At 37.2% G+C, this 13,987-nt stretch overlaps 1 protein-coding gene across 1 annotated transcript in view; it reads left to right on the top strand.

Annotated features, from left to right (window-relative positions):
• AGPAT5 (1-acylglycerol-3-phosphate O-acyltransferase 5) overlaps positions 1-13,987 on the top strand; it is a 58,818-nt gene that overhangs the window by 30,734 nt on the left and 14,097 nt on the right. Inside the window, exon 6 of the mRNA XM_082047425.1 lies at positions 8,621-8,782. Coding sequence (XP_081903551.1) covers positions 8,621-8,782 — 162 coding nt within the window. The remainder of the gene's footprint in view (positions 1-8,620; positions 8,783-13,987) is intronic.

The following is a 13,987-nucleotide window of genomic DNA, read 5'->3' as shown; positions in this document are numbered from 1 at the left end:
TCACCTTTCAGTCTCACCCTTCCTTGACTGAACTTTATTCTGTAGTCACTTTGATTGTTGGCGTTGTCTCTGTAGCCACAGATGGAATTACTTCATCATTGGAAAGGCTTGCAAGAAATCTTAATGTCCCAAGGTTTTTCATTTTTTTTTTCACATCGTATGCACAATACACGTTAACTTTTAAGTCCAACAGTTCAGTGAACATGTTTCCTGGTTTTGTTTTTTCCTGTTGACCAAAAGTGAAATAATTCACTCTGAAGGTAAACAAAGAATAACAAATAGGTCTGGTAAATTCATTTATGTGACACACTGAAATGAATTCACAAGTCTGTGAATCAGCCTGTTGATATCATCAAGCTATTAAGTATTGTTAGCTCTTGTCCAAAAGGATATATGCTTTGCTTCTCCTTGGGAAGAATGGAATTTGTTTGCGTGTATGAGCAGGAGAGCTTAAGTCATAATGTATTTATTCGTTGCTTCAGTTTCCTGTCGGAAATGAAAGTCAAATGTTTCATTTAGGTTGGTGCAGTTCTTTGAGAGTTCAAAGAGGGTGTTTGATAGGTTGTCTTTTTTTATTCTCTCCTACTTTTTCAGGGAAAAGAAAGAGGTCTCGTCATTATCTTTTTGATAAACCTGTTAATTATATCTCTACAATCTGCAAAACAGTAAAACATTGGGTTTGTGCTTTCAAGAGCACCTGTGGTTTTTTAATTGGTTGTTTTTGTTTTTTGTTTTTGTTTTTTTTCTTCCAATGCTTTTCTCTCTGGTATTGGTCTGCTTTTGTTATGTAAGGGTTACTCCTTTTAAAAACTCTAAAGACAAATATTTATTAAACAGGAAGTATCTCCAGTTCTAGTGCAGAATACTCTTGATCTACTTTTCCCCACTGTTAAATTTATTTGTTTGTTGATCTTTCCTCAGCTTCTTATATAGAGAGGATGGAAAGCAGTCTGTATGGGACCCTGCTCCCCTGCATGTTCATGCCAAGATGGATATTTGCCTGAATTTGAGCATCCCTTGCCCGGGTGTGCTGAGAAGCAGGGGTGGCTGACACTGAAAGCCACGTACCAAACGATTCTAACTTGCGGCTTCCACCCAGCAGCCCCAGTGCCACCGCGGTCCTGGCTACTGGTCCTGGCTGCAGCATGGGAGCTGGGACCAAGCTCCTCACCAGCTGGTCGCGTGGAGATGGAGTGCTGGGCCCGCTCCTCACAAGCGTGCGAGGGCTGTTACGTGACACTGCTGAGCTGAACTAAAAACGCTTAGTGTTGTAGAATCATTTTTTTGAAGACCATCGAGTCCAACCATTAACCTAACGCTGCCATGTACCCCTCTGAACTGTGGCCCTAATAACCTGCATGCTTGTCTAAAAGAGCCCGTAGGCTTCTTATTTCCTACAGTTTTAGGAAAGTTTGTAATGCCCTGTAGTTCTGCCAGTCAGAGGAATGAGGATGTACTCTAACGTACAGTTTAACATCAATGCATCATTCCTCATGAGGATATAAAGAAGTCCGATAATCTAGTCTTGTGATCTTCGTATGTTTGTAACAGAGCACAGCACTTTAGTGTGAGCTTTACAATCATGTAGGGGAATTTTTTTTTTTTTTGTTTTATACCTTTAAATGTAAGTTTTATAATTTTCTTCCTATATTTTTGTCCAATTTTATGTTGAGAGAATGGTGCAAGTGTAATATTGGAAAAAGTAGTTTAATTAAGAAGAATTAAATTTCACATTGATGCTAGGACCAGAGATACTGTACTCAAAGATAAAGCTATTCCTGGAGTACAAACATAACTCATGTTTATCATGCTGTCTGAAATACTGTTTTTGACATGTGTGTTTATGTGTTTTAGTAGTTTTGCAGAGAGGGAAGTATGAAAGGGTTTTGGGGGGGTTGTATTTACTTTAATATTTTCTTCTACAGAAGGTTCATTGGTTTAAGCAGAATTATTGGGCTGAACTTAATTACCTGGTCTTAGTGTGACCAGCTAATGAGCTGCATGTCATATCTTCATGTTCTTTTTAGGTAAACACCAATTTTGGACAGTTACTGCCTCTTTACAGTTGGTGATAGGACCAGTTCAAGAAAAAATTTTTTTTAAAAAAGGCTTAGGTTCACATCCAAAGGAGTTTTCTACATTACTGGTTTCAAGTATTGAGTCTTTCCTCATTCATGTGAATGTATAAATAAATCTTATCTGTCTGTGAATAGGATGGAAGGCTATCAAAGAGCAAAAGAATGTAAAGGTGATTGAGGTCACACTTGAAAGACCAGCGACTTTTTAAAATACTGATAATGCTTCAAGTTGCAGTTCATTCTGCCATAGTACTTGGGATCTACACAAATTCTTGAATCCTAGCAAGGGCAGATGGTTTTTCTCTTTCTGAAACACAGTCAAATAGATCTGGGTACAAACAAGTTGAGACTGAAGGTTATAAAGCACAGAGAAACTTCTAGGGAAGGGGTACGACTGTGTGCTGTCTTGCTATTTTTAGAAGGAAATAAAGGATATATGTAGTCAAAAATTAAATCCATGGACTGGTCTTTCAAATTTGTCATTAACTACAAGTTCAAGTTGAATGTACTGCTGCTAGGTTTTTGTTTGTTAAAACCAAAGAATGCCAAAAACATCTAGAGATAAAGGCATTAATATTCATGATTTTTATGTTGGAGACTGACACCTGTCTGTGAGCCATCAGCATTGATAGATTTGAACACCATTGTAAGTTCTGTCCACAATTGTATTCAGTGAGATAAAGAAAGTTGCATATTTCCAGGAAAACTGGTTTTATGGTGATGAACTGAGAATGCTGTCATCTAAGGGAAATGCTAGTACCCTCAGAAACTAAAGATTACTCATTCTATACACATAAATTCCAATTGGTTTAGATTCTTACCCAGGATAGAATAGGAAGCATTTTAAACTTAAAATATATTTGTTTGATTGCATTGGGAAAAATGCACTTCCTGAAGTTTAAAAACAGAAGTAAAAGTTACCTGTGTAAAACTAAGTTGTTTGGTTATTGGTGGTAGGACTAATGCAGGAGTTTCCTGGAACACGTTAAATTCTGGGGAGTTGAGAAAACGAATCAAATATGTATCTTTGTTGGCCAAAATAGCAATATTTGCTGGGGTTTCGGTCACAGCAAACTCCATAAGCGCTGCTGACAGAGTATCAGATGAAGACAAGTGTCAGGTTTTCTCATTTCTGTCAGAGGCAAATGAAAGCCCCACTTCCAAGCTGATGGGGATATGTGCCGTGCAGATGGATTTGAATCCAATACACCTAGTTGTTCCCGCCTGATATAAGGTTGGTGGCTGTGTGAGGTGATTCCAGCAATTGCTCCCAGGAGGGACTCTCTCTGTGTTTCAGTGTGGTTGGTGACTTGTGTTTCTAATGGGACATCTTGTATGATTTTCATATAGAAATTAAATATTTCTTCCTCTACTCTTTCAAAGATCTAAGAATGTGACAGCATGTGTTTTGTCCTGAGCTTTTGCCTTCCAGCTTCCAATATTTAAGCACATAGTCAGTATTCTTAGCTAGGAGTTTGCTTTAGTTTTCCATTGTATGGAGTAGTCAGCTAACATGATTCATGTCTTCAAAATCTGATGTAATTATTCAGTTGACCTACCTGTGCAATGATTCTTCCACTAGTCAGTGGAATTGAGTTTCTGAGTCTGGGAAATTATAATATGTAGGTGGCACTCATGTTTTCATAGGGATTCAACTCTAATCTTGTCATAATGTTAAAAGTGGTAATTTTTATTTTATGTACTTATTTCAAACTGTAAATCTTTTAAGGCTGGGTCTTTTTAATGGTACTGGACTATAGAACAGAATTTCTATAAAGCCCACAAAATATGTTACTGTTTTCTGGTACCAGCTTCTGGTATAAAATTTGTTCCATTTGTACGTTCACAAAATATATATGTATGATTTCTGATAGTTTTCTAGTAGTTAGACCTCTATAATGTTCCAAACAATCATACATTTTTTTAGGTTTAGTAGAATATTGATTTTATCCAAATGTTAAGAAATGACATGTTAAAAAATGGAAAATGAATAGGAGTTATCCAAAGCCCTCCTATTTCTAATGTTACTAACTAAGAAGTCAAAGAGAAAGGGGTAGGAAGCTTGTTAAATTTAACTTGCCTTGCTTTTGCTGAGTGAAGACGAAACAATCTTCCCTGGTGAAAGGCACTTAGGGAATTTTGTATTAGTGTTTGATTTCTAACAGAGGTCATTTAATCAAGCAAACATTTCAGGTATTCATTTATTGTCTCCCCTTGTTTTTATGCAAAAAAGTTGAAAATGTAAATATTTCGTAATACTAAGTTTATCTTGACTAGTATAGTGCTTTCTGCTGTTTGTACATGCAGAATATGCTTATCTCAAAATTGCTTTTACAGGTCATGTAAAGAGTTATTTCAACTGAGATAATCAAAAATGTTTCCTTTCTAGATCTTGGCATTGGGTTTAGCTTGTGTTTTAAAGCAATCTAAGGTATTTAGCATCCATAAATGTTATTCGGAATGGTCTCTAACAAAAGAGCTTTTGTTGATATTTTGTCTGCATACTTTCATGTAAGCAAGCTTGATGTAGAAGTGCACAGTGATATGTGGAAAGGAGAATATAATTTTTAAAAAGAGTGGGCAGCGGACCTTGAGCAGTATTTGAGACGGGTAGCATCAGGATGAAGAACGGATATCTGTTATTAAAAAATTATCCTTAGGAAATTAAGTTTAGGAAAGCAAGAAGCTAGCCGGTATTTATGTGGATACCAATCACAGAAGAAAGTGTCCCAAAGTGTGCTGTCTCCTGTGTTTTGCTGTGGGCTGGTCATGTTATTTTTGAGGAGATTAGTTGTGTTTCTTGTGTTTAAGTGCATTGTAACAGAAAACACTTTTTTCAAAAGCTTGCAATTTTTTTTAATACTATCATCAGCTGAGTCCTATGTATGTAAAATGATGGAATACTAGCATACAGGTGGATGAGCTCTCCCACCACAGCTGATTTTGTAAGTCTGGCTCCGGACTCTGGTTCCGCTAAATAAGGCTTCCAGCACTGGGGATGCTCCAGAAGGCTGGTGGGAGCTCAGTGTTGGGTGAGTACTCAGGACACCCCAGGTAGCTGCAGAGCTTTCAGTCTCCTGTCAGTCCTGCACACATGAAAAAGGAAAATAAAGGAAAGAAAGATCTAATTGCTGTGGAAATCAATTAATTGATTTTTTTTTTTTTTACCCTTCCATTTTTTTTTTGTTTATTATTGTAAAGTAATGTGGTCTTAAACAAATTCTGACAGCCGCTTTCAGTGAGCACATGACTTTTGTTGATGAAATGTGGTAATGCTAATGTAATATGCATAGGGTATTCTTAATTTAGAGCTAGTTTTTAATTGTTTTCATTTTAAAATGTGGTGTGTGCACATGTCAGGAGTACAGATATGACTAATGGAGTCCAAGTCTGAAAATGTAGGTGGTCTGCCTGCACCAAACAGCTCTGTGATTTTTTTTGGCCTGGATGAAGGGAAGAGGAAGAGGGATCTTCTACATAGAGTTGTACTCAGCTATTATATATGTAACTTTACCCTGAGAGGTTAGATAAGTAATGTTTGTTTTGGCAGGTTTTGTTCTTTTGTATTTAGATGAAAAATTCAGTTCTATAGATGTTAGCGATTTGAGCCTCTGTACTTACCAAACTAAAACCTTACTTGATTTTGTTCAGTTTTCTTCCAGACTTTTTGAAGTTTTTCTGCATCTTACTATAGTTTAGTAAACATGTGATATTTGAAGTACTATTGCTCACCATATTTCTTCAGATTTTCACATTATTTTCTTTTTTTTTAAACTCTGTTTATCACTTAAAAGTTAGCTAATATAGAAGAGCAAAGCTGTAGTGTTTTAAGGTAGAGTATTACGTTATTAGACATCTAGTTCATTTTCTTTGGCATTTGAAGTAAAATCTCATGACCTCAAATACTTTCACAGAGAGTCCTAACTTAGTATTGCACAACATTAAAAACAGTTTAAGCACAGTGTGTTTTGTGAATTGGATGCAGACAGCTTGCCAAGGTAACTATACTGTAACTACTTGAGTTTAAATTCTGTTATGTTGATTTTAGCAAAGATCATAAAGCAATTGCAAGAATGTGTGGTTAATATTTTTATAAAACAGATTATTTAAAAGGATGTGCTGAACTTTTGTTGCTGCATGATTGTCATGCACTGGAGTGTTTCTGAATAACAGATTATGGACTTTATTGATTTTTAATTAGATGCATACTCATTTTTCACTTAAGCCTTCAAGAATTCACTGGTGGCATGTAGAATAAGAGGGGCTTATTCTGCTTTTGAGCTTCACGAGTTGTCACCATCACCAAAACTGGTGGTGAATTCAGAAAGCTCAGTACTGAATAAATTTGGATGCTGAAATAAACTTGTGTAGAGCATTCAGTTCTCGCTGAAGCGCATTTTCCGTTTTTCTTCCCCACAGTAATAGTTTGGTGAAGGAGAAGATGAGTTTGGGCAAGAAAGGAATGACAGTGTTTTTTAGAATATGTTTGGGAATTTGGATCAACAGGACTTGCACTGAGCGGAATGTCCAAACTAATATCATTACTGACACAGCACTAGAATATTCAGTGCTTCATTTGCAGAGTAAACATTTGGAAACATAACATAGTTAGCTGTTTGATGTAACAGTTCACAAGCTAAGAAAACACTACCACTGTGTTATGCTTCAAAATATTTTCATGATCCATATAACATTTTGCGTAGACAGTTATCGCCATTGCCAGTAAAGCTTAGAACAATGACTTCAGAAGGAGTTCTAGTAAATAACCTTTTTATCTCTGTGTTCAGACAAGGAGATTCGTAGCAAATATTAGGAAATCAAAATGATGATTGATACTGAAGTTTTTTAATATAAGAATGTTAGGGCAGTTTAGAAACTGGAATTATCTTGCAGTGTTCAGTAGATATTTTCATAATTTTAGATTAAAGTATGCTTTGCCCAACAAGGGAGTGAAGTTCAGTATGAAATCAGGACATAATAAAACACCTTTTGACTTGACTTTGCAAACAGAAAGGTATCAAAAGCAATACCACAGTACTTTGGTTTAGAGAAAATTCTACTTCATCTCTCAGGAACCAATACCACCAATGGATGGTTCTTTAAAAATGGACTGCAGAGCAAGCCAATGAAAAATAAGGCTAGAAAGGAATAATTGTAATTTTATTCCGAGACTTCTCTTTATGAAAAGTATAGATCTTAGAGCAAAATAGTGAATGTTTTTGTATAATATGCGCTTTTATTTTTTTTTCCAGAACCACTTTTGACTGAGTGTGAAATAGATGTGTCTGGTGTTTTGTTTGTTTGTTTGTTTTCTCATTTTGAAGGTCATTGTATATTAAAATTCTGGAAATTGAATACTTTCAAGCCCAGTGTATTTGTATGTGCTTAAGTATTCTCTAGGTGGAAATGGTCAGCTGAAGCAAAGGTGGATTTGAAATGCTGTTGTTAAGAAGTGCTGGTAAACCTGACATTCTTGTGTCCTTGACGTACCAATCTGTGTGTGTGGTCTAGATGGTTAAGGACAACAGTTGATTTTTGTGATTGTGGATTTGTTAGTAGCTAAGTCAATTGCAATAGGTTATTCGCAGTGAAACAGAGAAGGTTTCTTCCTTCCTGTCGGTTTTCAGTGCTGTATTATCCCCCTCCCTGCTTGGTTCTCTACTGGGGTGGCGAGTTGAATGAGCTGGTGGGAGGGGGCTGCCAGGGCAACACAAGGTGAGTACAGGAACCAGCACACAGAAGAGAGCAGTGAGGATTAAGCGGGATGTCCAGTTTTCTGTAGCAGCAAGTCAGTGCAGTGGGCTGAAGCTGTCCTGAGTCTGTTTTTCCCTGTCCTCCCTTAAACTGAGGACCCTCAGAGTGACCATATCTAATATCCCAGAATGTACAATTAAGAAAAAGGAAGAAAATCCAGTGAAAGCTAGACTATATAGTAGAAAAAAAAAAAAAATCTGAAAGCATGGTAGCTTTGGAGAAATATGGCATCATGTTTAAGCATGTGCAGTTTAATATAACCACTGTTCTGTTACCATGGGGCAGTATTAGGATTCAGTATGTTGACGAAACTGGTTTGTTCTTTAAAAGTAAAATGCCAGATAAGCATTAGGTGTGCTTAGAATTATCTGTGCTCATGCCTTGCTTACCAAATCTGTTTCTGAGGCAGAATTTCAGGAGGCAATGTCCTCCGCATTTAGTATTTCTGAGTTAATTTGCTCTTTTTTTTTTTTTTTACCTCAGTTGGACAAACGTAATCAGTAAAGAGAATGCTGTTTCATTGCTTATAAGCTGCATTAAAACCATCATTTTTCTAGAGCAGGAGCTTTAAAAAGGATTCTTCTTGAGCAGCCTTTTTGTCGATAATATCCTTTAAGATTTCTGTTTCATCTTCTACATATTCTCAGTAGAGCATTCTCCACTGAGAACTGAGATTAAAAATAAACCTTTTGTGATTTTGAGTGAGGGTGCTGAAGTTCCCTGGCATGGTGAATCTGGTCCGGTTTACTTCCAAACACTGTAATTTACTTGTTTTTTTTCTGCTGTAGGACTTGCTGTATTAAAGCACGTGCTGACGCCACGTGTGAAGGCAACTCATGTAGCCATTGACACAATGAAAGACTATCTGGATGCAGTGTATGATGTGACTGTAGCTTATGAAGGTACTGTGGACCACAAAGGGCAAAGAAAACTGGCACCATCTATGACAGGTGAGTTGATGTATATTAGGCATGCTACAGCCAGAGACTTGTTAATATACGGAACCAACTTGAGGTGCTTCGTCATACTCTGAAGATGATCTCCACAGTGCATCAGCCGTCTTACCACATGTTGGTAGGGCATCGTTCATCTGTGATGGCTCTGCAATAGTACCTGTGACATTCCTGCCCTCACTTTCCCTTTCCTTTTCCATGGAGAGAACATTTCTGTAGTCAAATTCTGCATACTAGTGCTCTTTGCAGTTAAAATGGACCTGACGCCATGGGCAACAGGTCCCATTTACATTCATGTTTCTTCTAGCACTGGGATTTGGTATCATTTTAAATTCTTTCCTTGTGCTGTGCTATATACATGTATGAGTGATGCAATTGCTAAAATGTGTGTATTTTAAATGGAAAATGTGTAGTAGTAGTAGTATTTTACTGGCACTTTTTCAAATGGCTGCACATAACCAGTAACCTTACAAACACTTAACAGCATTTTATGCAAGCGGGCTTTACTTGCTGTAGCGTTTTAAGCCATCTACAGCACTTTAAGAGAATGGGCTAAATTTGTTGCATGTTCTCAAGTAATCTAACCAGAAAATAAGCTCTGAGGTTTCTGTTGGGGAAAATTCTGGGAAAGAGAACTTCAGGGTTTGCTGGGTTTTGGTTGTGCTTGGTGGTGATTTTTTTTTTTAAGTAATTAATTTACCCACACCGTCAATGGAGGGCCATACAGCATCTTTCTTTCCGGCTGTAGTTGATGTTACTCAGCCATATCTGTGGACAACTGTGTTGCTAGTTGGCTCAAAGTGGTACTTTTGAGTTTTTTATGCTACCAATACCAAAGGGAAAGAAAAGCCACAGTAGTTCCACAGAGCGCTTCAAACTTTTGGGCAAGGGATCAGTGGTCGAGGGACCTGCAGCTCCGCAGCTGGCCCAGTGTCACTGTGGCACTGGGACTTGTTCCTTCTGCTGTTAAAAATAGTTCATAGTGAGGCTGTTCCAATGTTGCTTCATTATTAGATGTAACTCCTTGTAGTGGTGTAAAGTTCACATCAACTCCTTGCAGGTACTAATTGCTTAGAAGTTCTGGAAGTGTCTATTTTTACATTTTCACCCTATTTAAAATTCTTCTGGATAGGTGAGCAACAAAACTCTGTATTAACACTGTATTAACTCATCACTTGTGTTGTACTGTAAGGTCTTGGGTTGATTTTATTTTACATGCATTTTGTTCCCAACAGGCATTTTTTGTAGCTAAATATCAAAAGCACTTTTTATCATTTAACTTTTTTATTTATAATTTCATTTTGAACTTGATTTTGCAGAATTTTATGACTTAAAGTTTTGGGTTTTTTTTTTAATACCTTAAGACCTTCCTGCAGACTCCCTTGAAGACTGGCAGCCGCCCTCTTGTCCTGCCATCCAACCCTTTTTGAGACCCTCTTCCGAACAAATAGGATTGTTTCTCCTTCCCTGCAGCATATCTTGTTTCATGACTTGATTATTAAGCAGTTTCAACTATTCTCATGCTGGACTTCTCGCTGCCTTATGGTTAATTAAACTATTAAAATGTCATTGCCTAATGATAAAATGGCAAATGTTCAAATTCCTTACAAGACCTCTTCACCTATTGATCCTTACGGATTACATGAAGCATGATATAATTATGGAAAGGGCTGCAACAAAATGAATTTCCCTGTTGGCTGTTTCTCGTGTCCGGTGTCAAGCGTTAATCAGATGGTTTAGGATGGCTACTCCACACCCAGCCTTTTGGAGACCCAACAGCAGGCAGTCGGGGTGCACCTTTCAGCCACCCTTATTGTTGGGGCTGGGGTAATTTCTGTCCCAGCCTTGCTTAAAAATAAAGGCACTAACACAGGCTGAAGTGCAGCCAACCAGTTGTTAACCATTACAGAGCAGATAAATGAAATACCATCCAGGGTATTCCACGCTATTGTGGCAGGAGCATGTATTCCGTAAAATACAAATTATGTAGATTAAGGACACTTTATAAATTACAGTGTAGAACATAATTGTCATTCTTTTAGCCCCTCCAGACACATAGTGGAAGAAAAACAATTTCTGTCCTAAGAGGTCAGGATCATTTCACCATTTGTTATGTAGAAGCCCAACAATTGGTCTGTTCACAAATATAACAAGAACTGAATTACGCATTGTTATGCATTTGAGATTTTTTTTTAGCATTATTGCTCTTTTACAGTACTAAGTTACAAAATGTCATTTCTTTTGTGCATTTCATATGAACGTCTCATATTTGTGTCAGTGCTGAATGAGAATTTTGCTTCTCATTCTCATCGGAACGAAGTGGCAGTGCAATCCTGGTAATTTTTAAAAGATAAGGTTGACATGTCTTTTTCATTCTAGCAACTCTGATTTAAATTTATTGCATGGAAAACAAACTTCTGATAAACACAACTTTACTTGAGGACTGTATTTCCCATAGTAGACATTTCCCATGTGAATGAAATCTGAATTCCACACAGATATGTGTTTCATGAAATGCATTTTACTTTGTTCTATAAATCTCAGTTCCTCAGATGAGCCTGTGCCACTTCTGGAAAAACCCATACTTACCAGGGATATGGTCAGCTCTTGGCTGCTGTCTCCAGTAGTAAACAGAGCAGATTAAAAGGAACATTTTAGTGACTGTGAGTAGTACTACCACCCTTTATCTGAGAAATTGTGTTAGTAAACTGTGAACGGGGAAAAAAAATCTGAAGAAAAATGAATTGCATTTTAAGTCTTGTAATATGGAACTCTTAGTGTAAATAGCCTTTCTCAGCAAAACTGGAATTCTTTCCAAGCCCAGCAAGCTTAAATATCATTATGCTGATTTGCTCATCAGGATTAAATCAAGACATAGTATACTAGTATACATTCGCCATTCTTTCTGGATTGCTGCTTTGAGAAGAACAGTGAATGCCAGGCACACCTGGCAGTAACAGGAATGTAAACCAGTCCAAAGTAAGATTTATAGATGGGTTATAGATTAGCTTTAAACAGGGATGTCGCTTTCTGCTGTTGCTTCACATCCAGTTGTGACCAATGGATACAATTCTTTTCCTGCTTTTTATTCTTTATTCATTCATTTTCATTCCAACAAGATTGGATCTTGGTACCTTTCCAGTGAAAGCTTGTCCTGCACATGGCAGCTTTTCCAAAGAACAACAGTTTCCCACAGATTTCTCTCCTCTCCCTACTGGAAGATGTTTCGTCCAGATCATTAATGACACAACACGATGGTCCTGCTGAGGCAGGACCCTGCTGCTAGACAGTGTTTATTTGTGGTCATTAGAATCAGATGCAAATAATCATATGGGTGCTGTGGTACAGCTGAAGTGCATCTGGGGTACTAAATTCTAGAAGAGCTATTTAGGGGAGGAGTGGGAGATATTATTGTGCTGGATTTATTGATATTGTTTCGTAACACTGTCATTAAGTAAAATGTAGAAATAAGTTTGGGAAGAAAGAAAACTTATTTTTCCCCCTTCTGAATGGATGTCCTAAGTGTTCACATCCAGCTTTGCTTGGTGTTAAGGGGCAGGTCTTGTGGGATATGGGAACTGTTGTCTTTCTTGCACCTGAAAGAGCATTATGTACATATCTACATATTTATTATTCTGCCTGAAGGCTTTAAAAAAAACAGATGGTATTTATCTGCCCATTGTAGATGAAAGATTGTGTGAAATAGCAGCATGTGACAATGATAAACACTGAATAAAAATAGCAAGTACATCTAGACTCTGTCTTAAAGAAGTCAGAGGAATTCCTGAGAATTATTGACTCTGCTGTGTATCAATTCCAGAACAAACACTTTGAAAGCATGTGTATGTGTACATTTCTGAAAATCAGTACATCATTTGATTGGTATAATTGGAGGAGGTCAGACTGGCCTAACTTCCCTGGGGGAAATAACACTTTTCCAAGTGTTTGTACTTTTGTTAGGACCCAGTCAGGAAGTAAAGTACAGGACCACAGAAAATGAACTGGAGCAGTAGAAGCCTGTCTTTGTCTGGACTATGCCCCAAATTTAGTCACATCCGTTGTCTTTCAAGGTCCAAAGAATGATACCAAGCACGTGGTTATAGATATGTTGAAAGAATTAAACTAAATTAATAAACTGATAAACAGTAACAGGAATGTAAACCAGTCCAAAGAAAGATTTATAGTGATGAAATTACTAATAATCTGCTCAGATCTCTGCTAGCTGTCATGTTCTTGTTAAAAGAAAATTGAAAAGCAAATGGCAATTGTTTTAGGGCAAACAAAGAAAGGATGTAGAGTAGAACTGAGACTGAACATCAACATTGGTGAAATATGTGAAAGTGTGGGATGGCTTTTTAACACATAAAGACAATCTCACATCAAGACCTTGTAATTCTGCATCTGTTCAAGTAAAATTTAAGTAACTACCTTGCATACTTCAAAACATAAATTTTTCCACTGAAATATTTGGAGGAATTTTGATAACAACACAAGTTGGCTATCATACAATTTTTTTCTTTAAAGAAAAACCCTGGGTTTATTGTGTGTAAAGTATTAAAATACAACTTCTTTAACACAATTTCACCAAATACCACAAAGTAAGTATAATATCATTCAGTTTTAAACTGAATGCATTTTTACTTGTCCTCCAAAGGACGAGGTCTGTCATTTTAGAACCCCCGTAATTTCCTATTAAAAGTAGTAAACATGAAAGCCTAACTCTTAATTCTTGGATGTTTTATTTGAAATGACACTTTGAACACAGGTTTGCACATGTGCATTGGTATTCTTCAGATAAGGATGGTCTAGGTAAACACAAAGTATTTTCATACTGTAACAACTAAACAATGTACTTCTGCTCAAAAATAACATTTCGCTGAAGAGCAGCATCAGTTTTTGGGAATGTATTCAGGTCTTGCCGTAATTCTCCATAGGAGTCTGAAAAGCAGCAAAAATGAAGGGCAGTCTGAGCATGAGTAGCACCTCTGTTTCTCTACCAATCTCAAAACAAGGACATAAAGGTGACTGTATCTGGAGTCCCTGTGGCCCAGTTTCTTGTCTCCAACAAGAACCAGACTTTCATGGCTAAGGAGGAGTGTAGGAATAAGGCCAGGGTAAATGATTTTTCCTGTTCCCAAATCACAAACACCTGTGTCTGTGTGTGAATAACCACCCTCACCAGGGGTAGTAACCCCTTCATCG

The sequence above is a fragment of the Streptopelia decaocto genome (genome assembly GCF_964273445.1).
Source record: "Streptopelia decaocto genome assembly, chromosome: 3".
In the NCBI taxonomy this organism is placed as follows: Eukaryota; Metazoa; Chordata; class Aves; order Columbiformes; family Columbidae; genus Streptopelia; species Streptopelia decaocto.
Note: the sequence above shows the minus strand (reverse complement) of the source record. Positions and strands in the feature narration are given on the sequence as shown.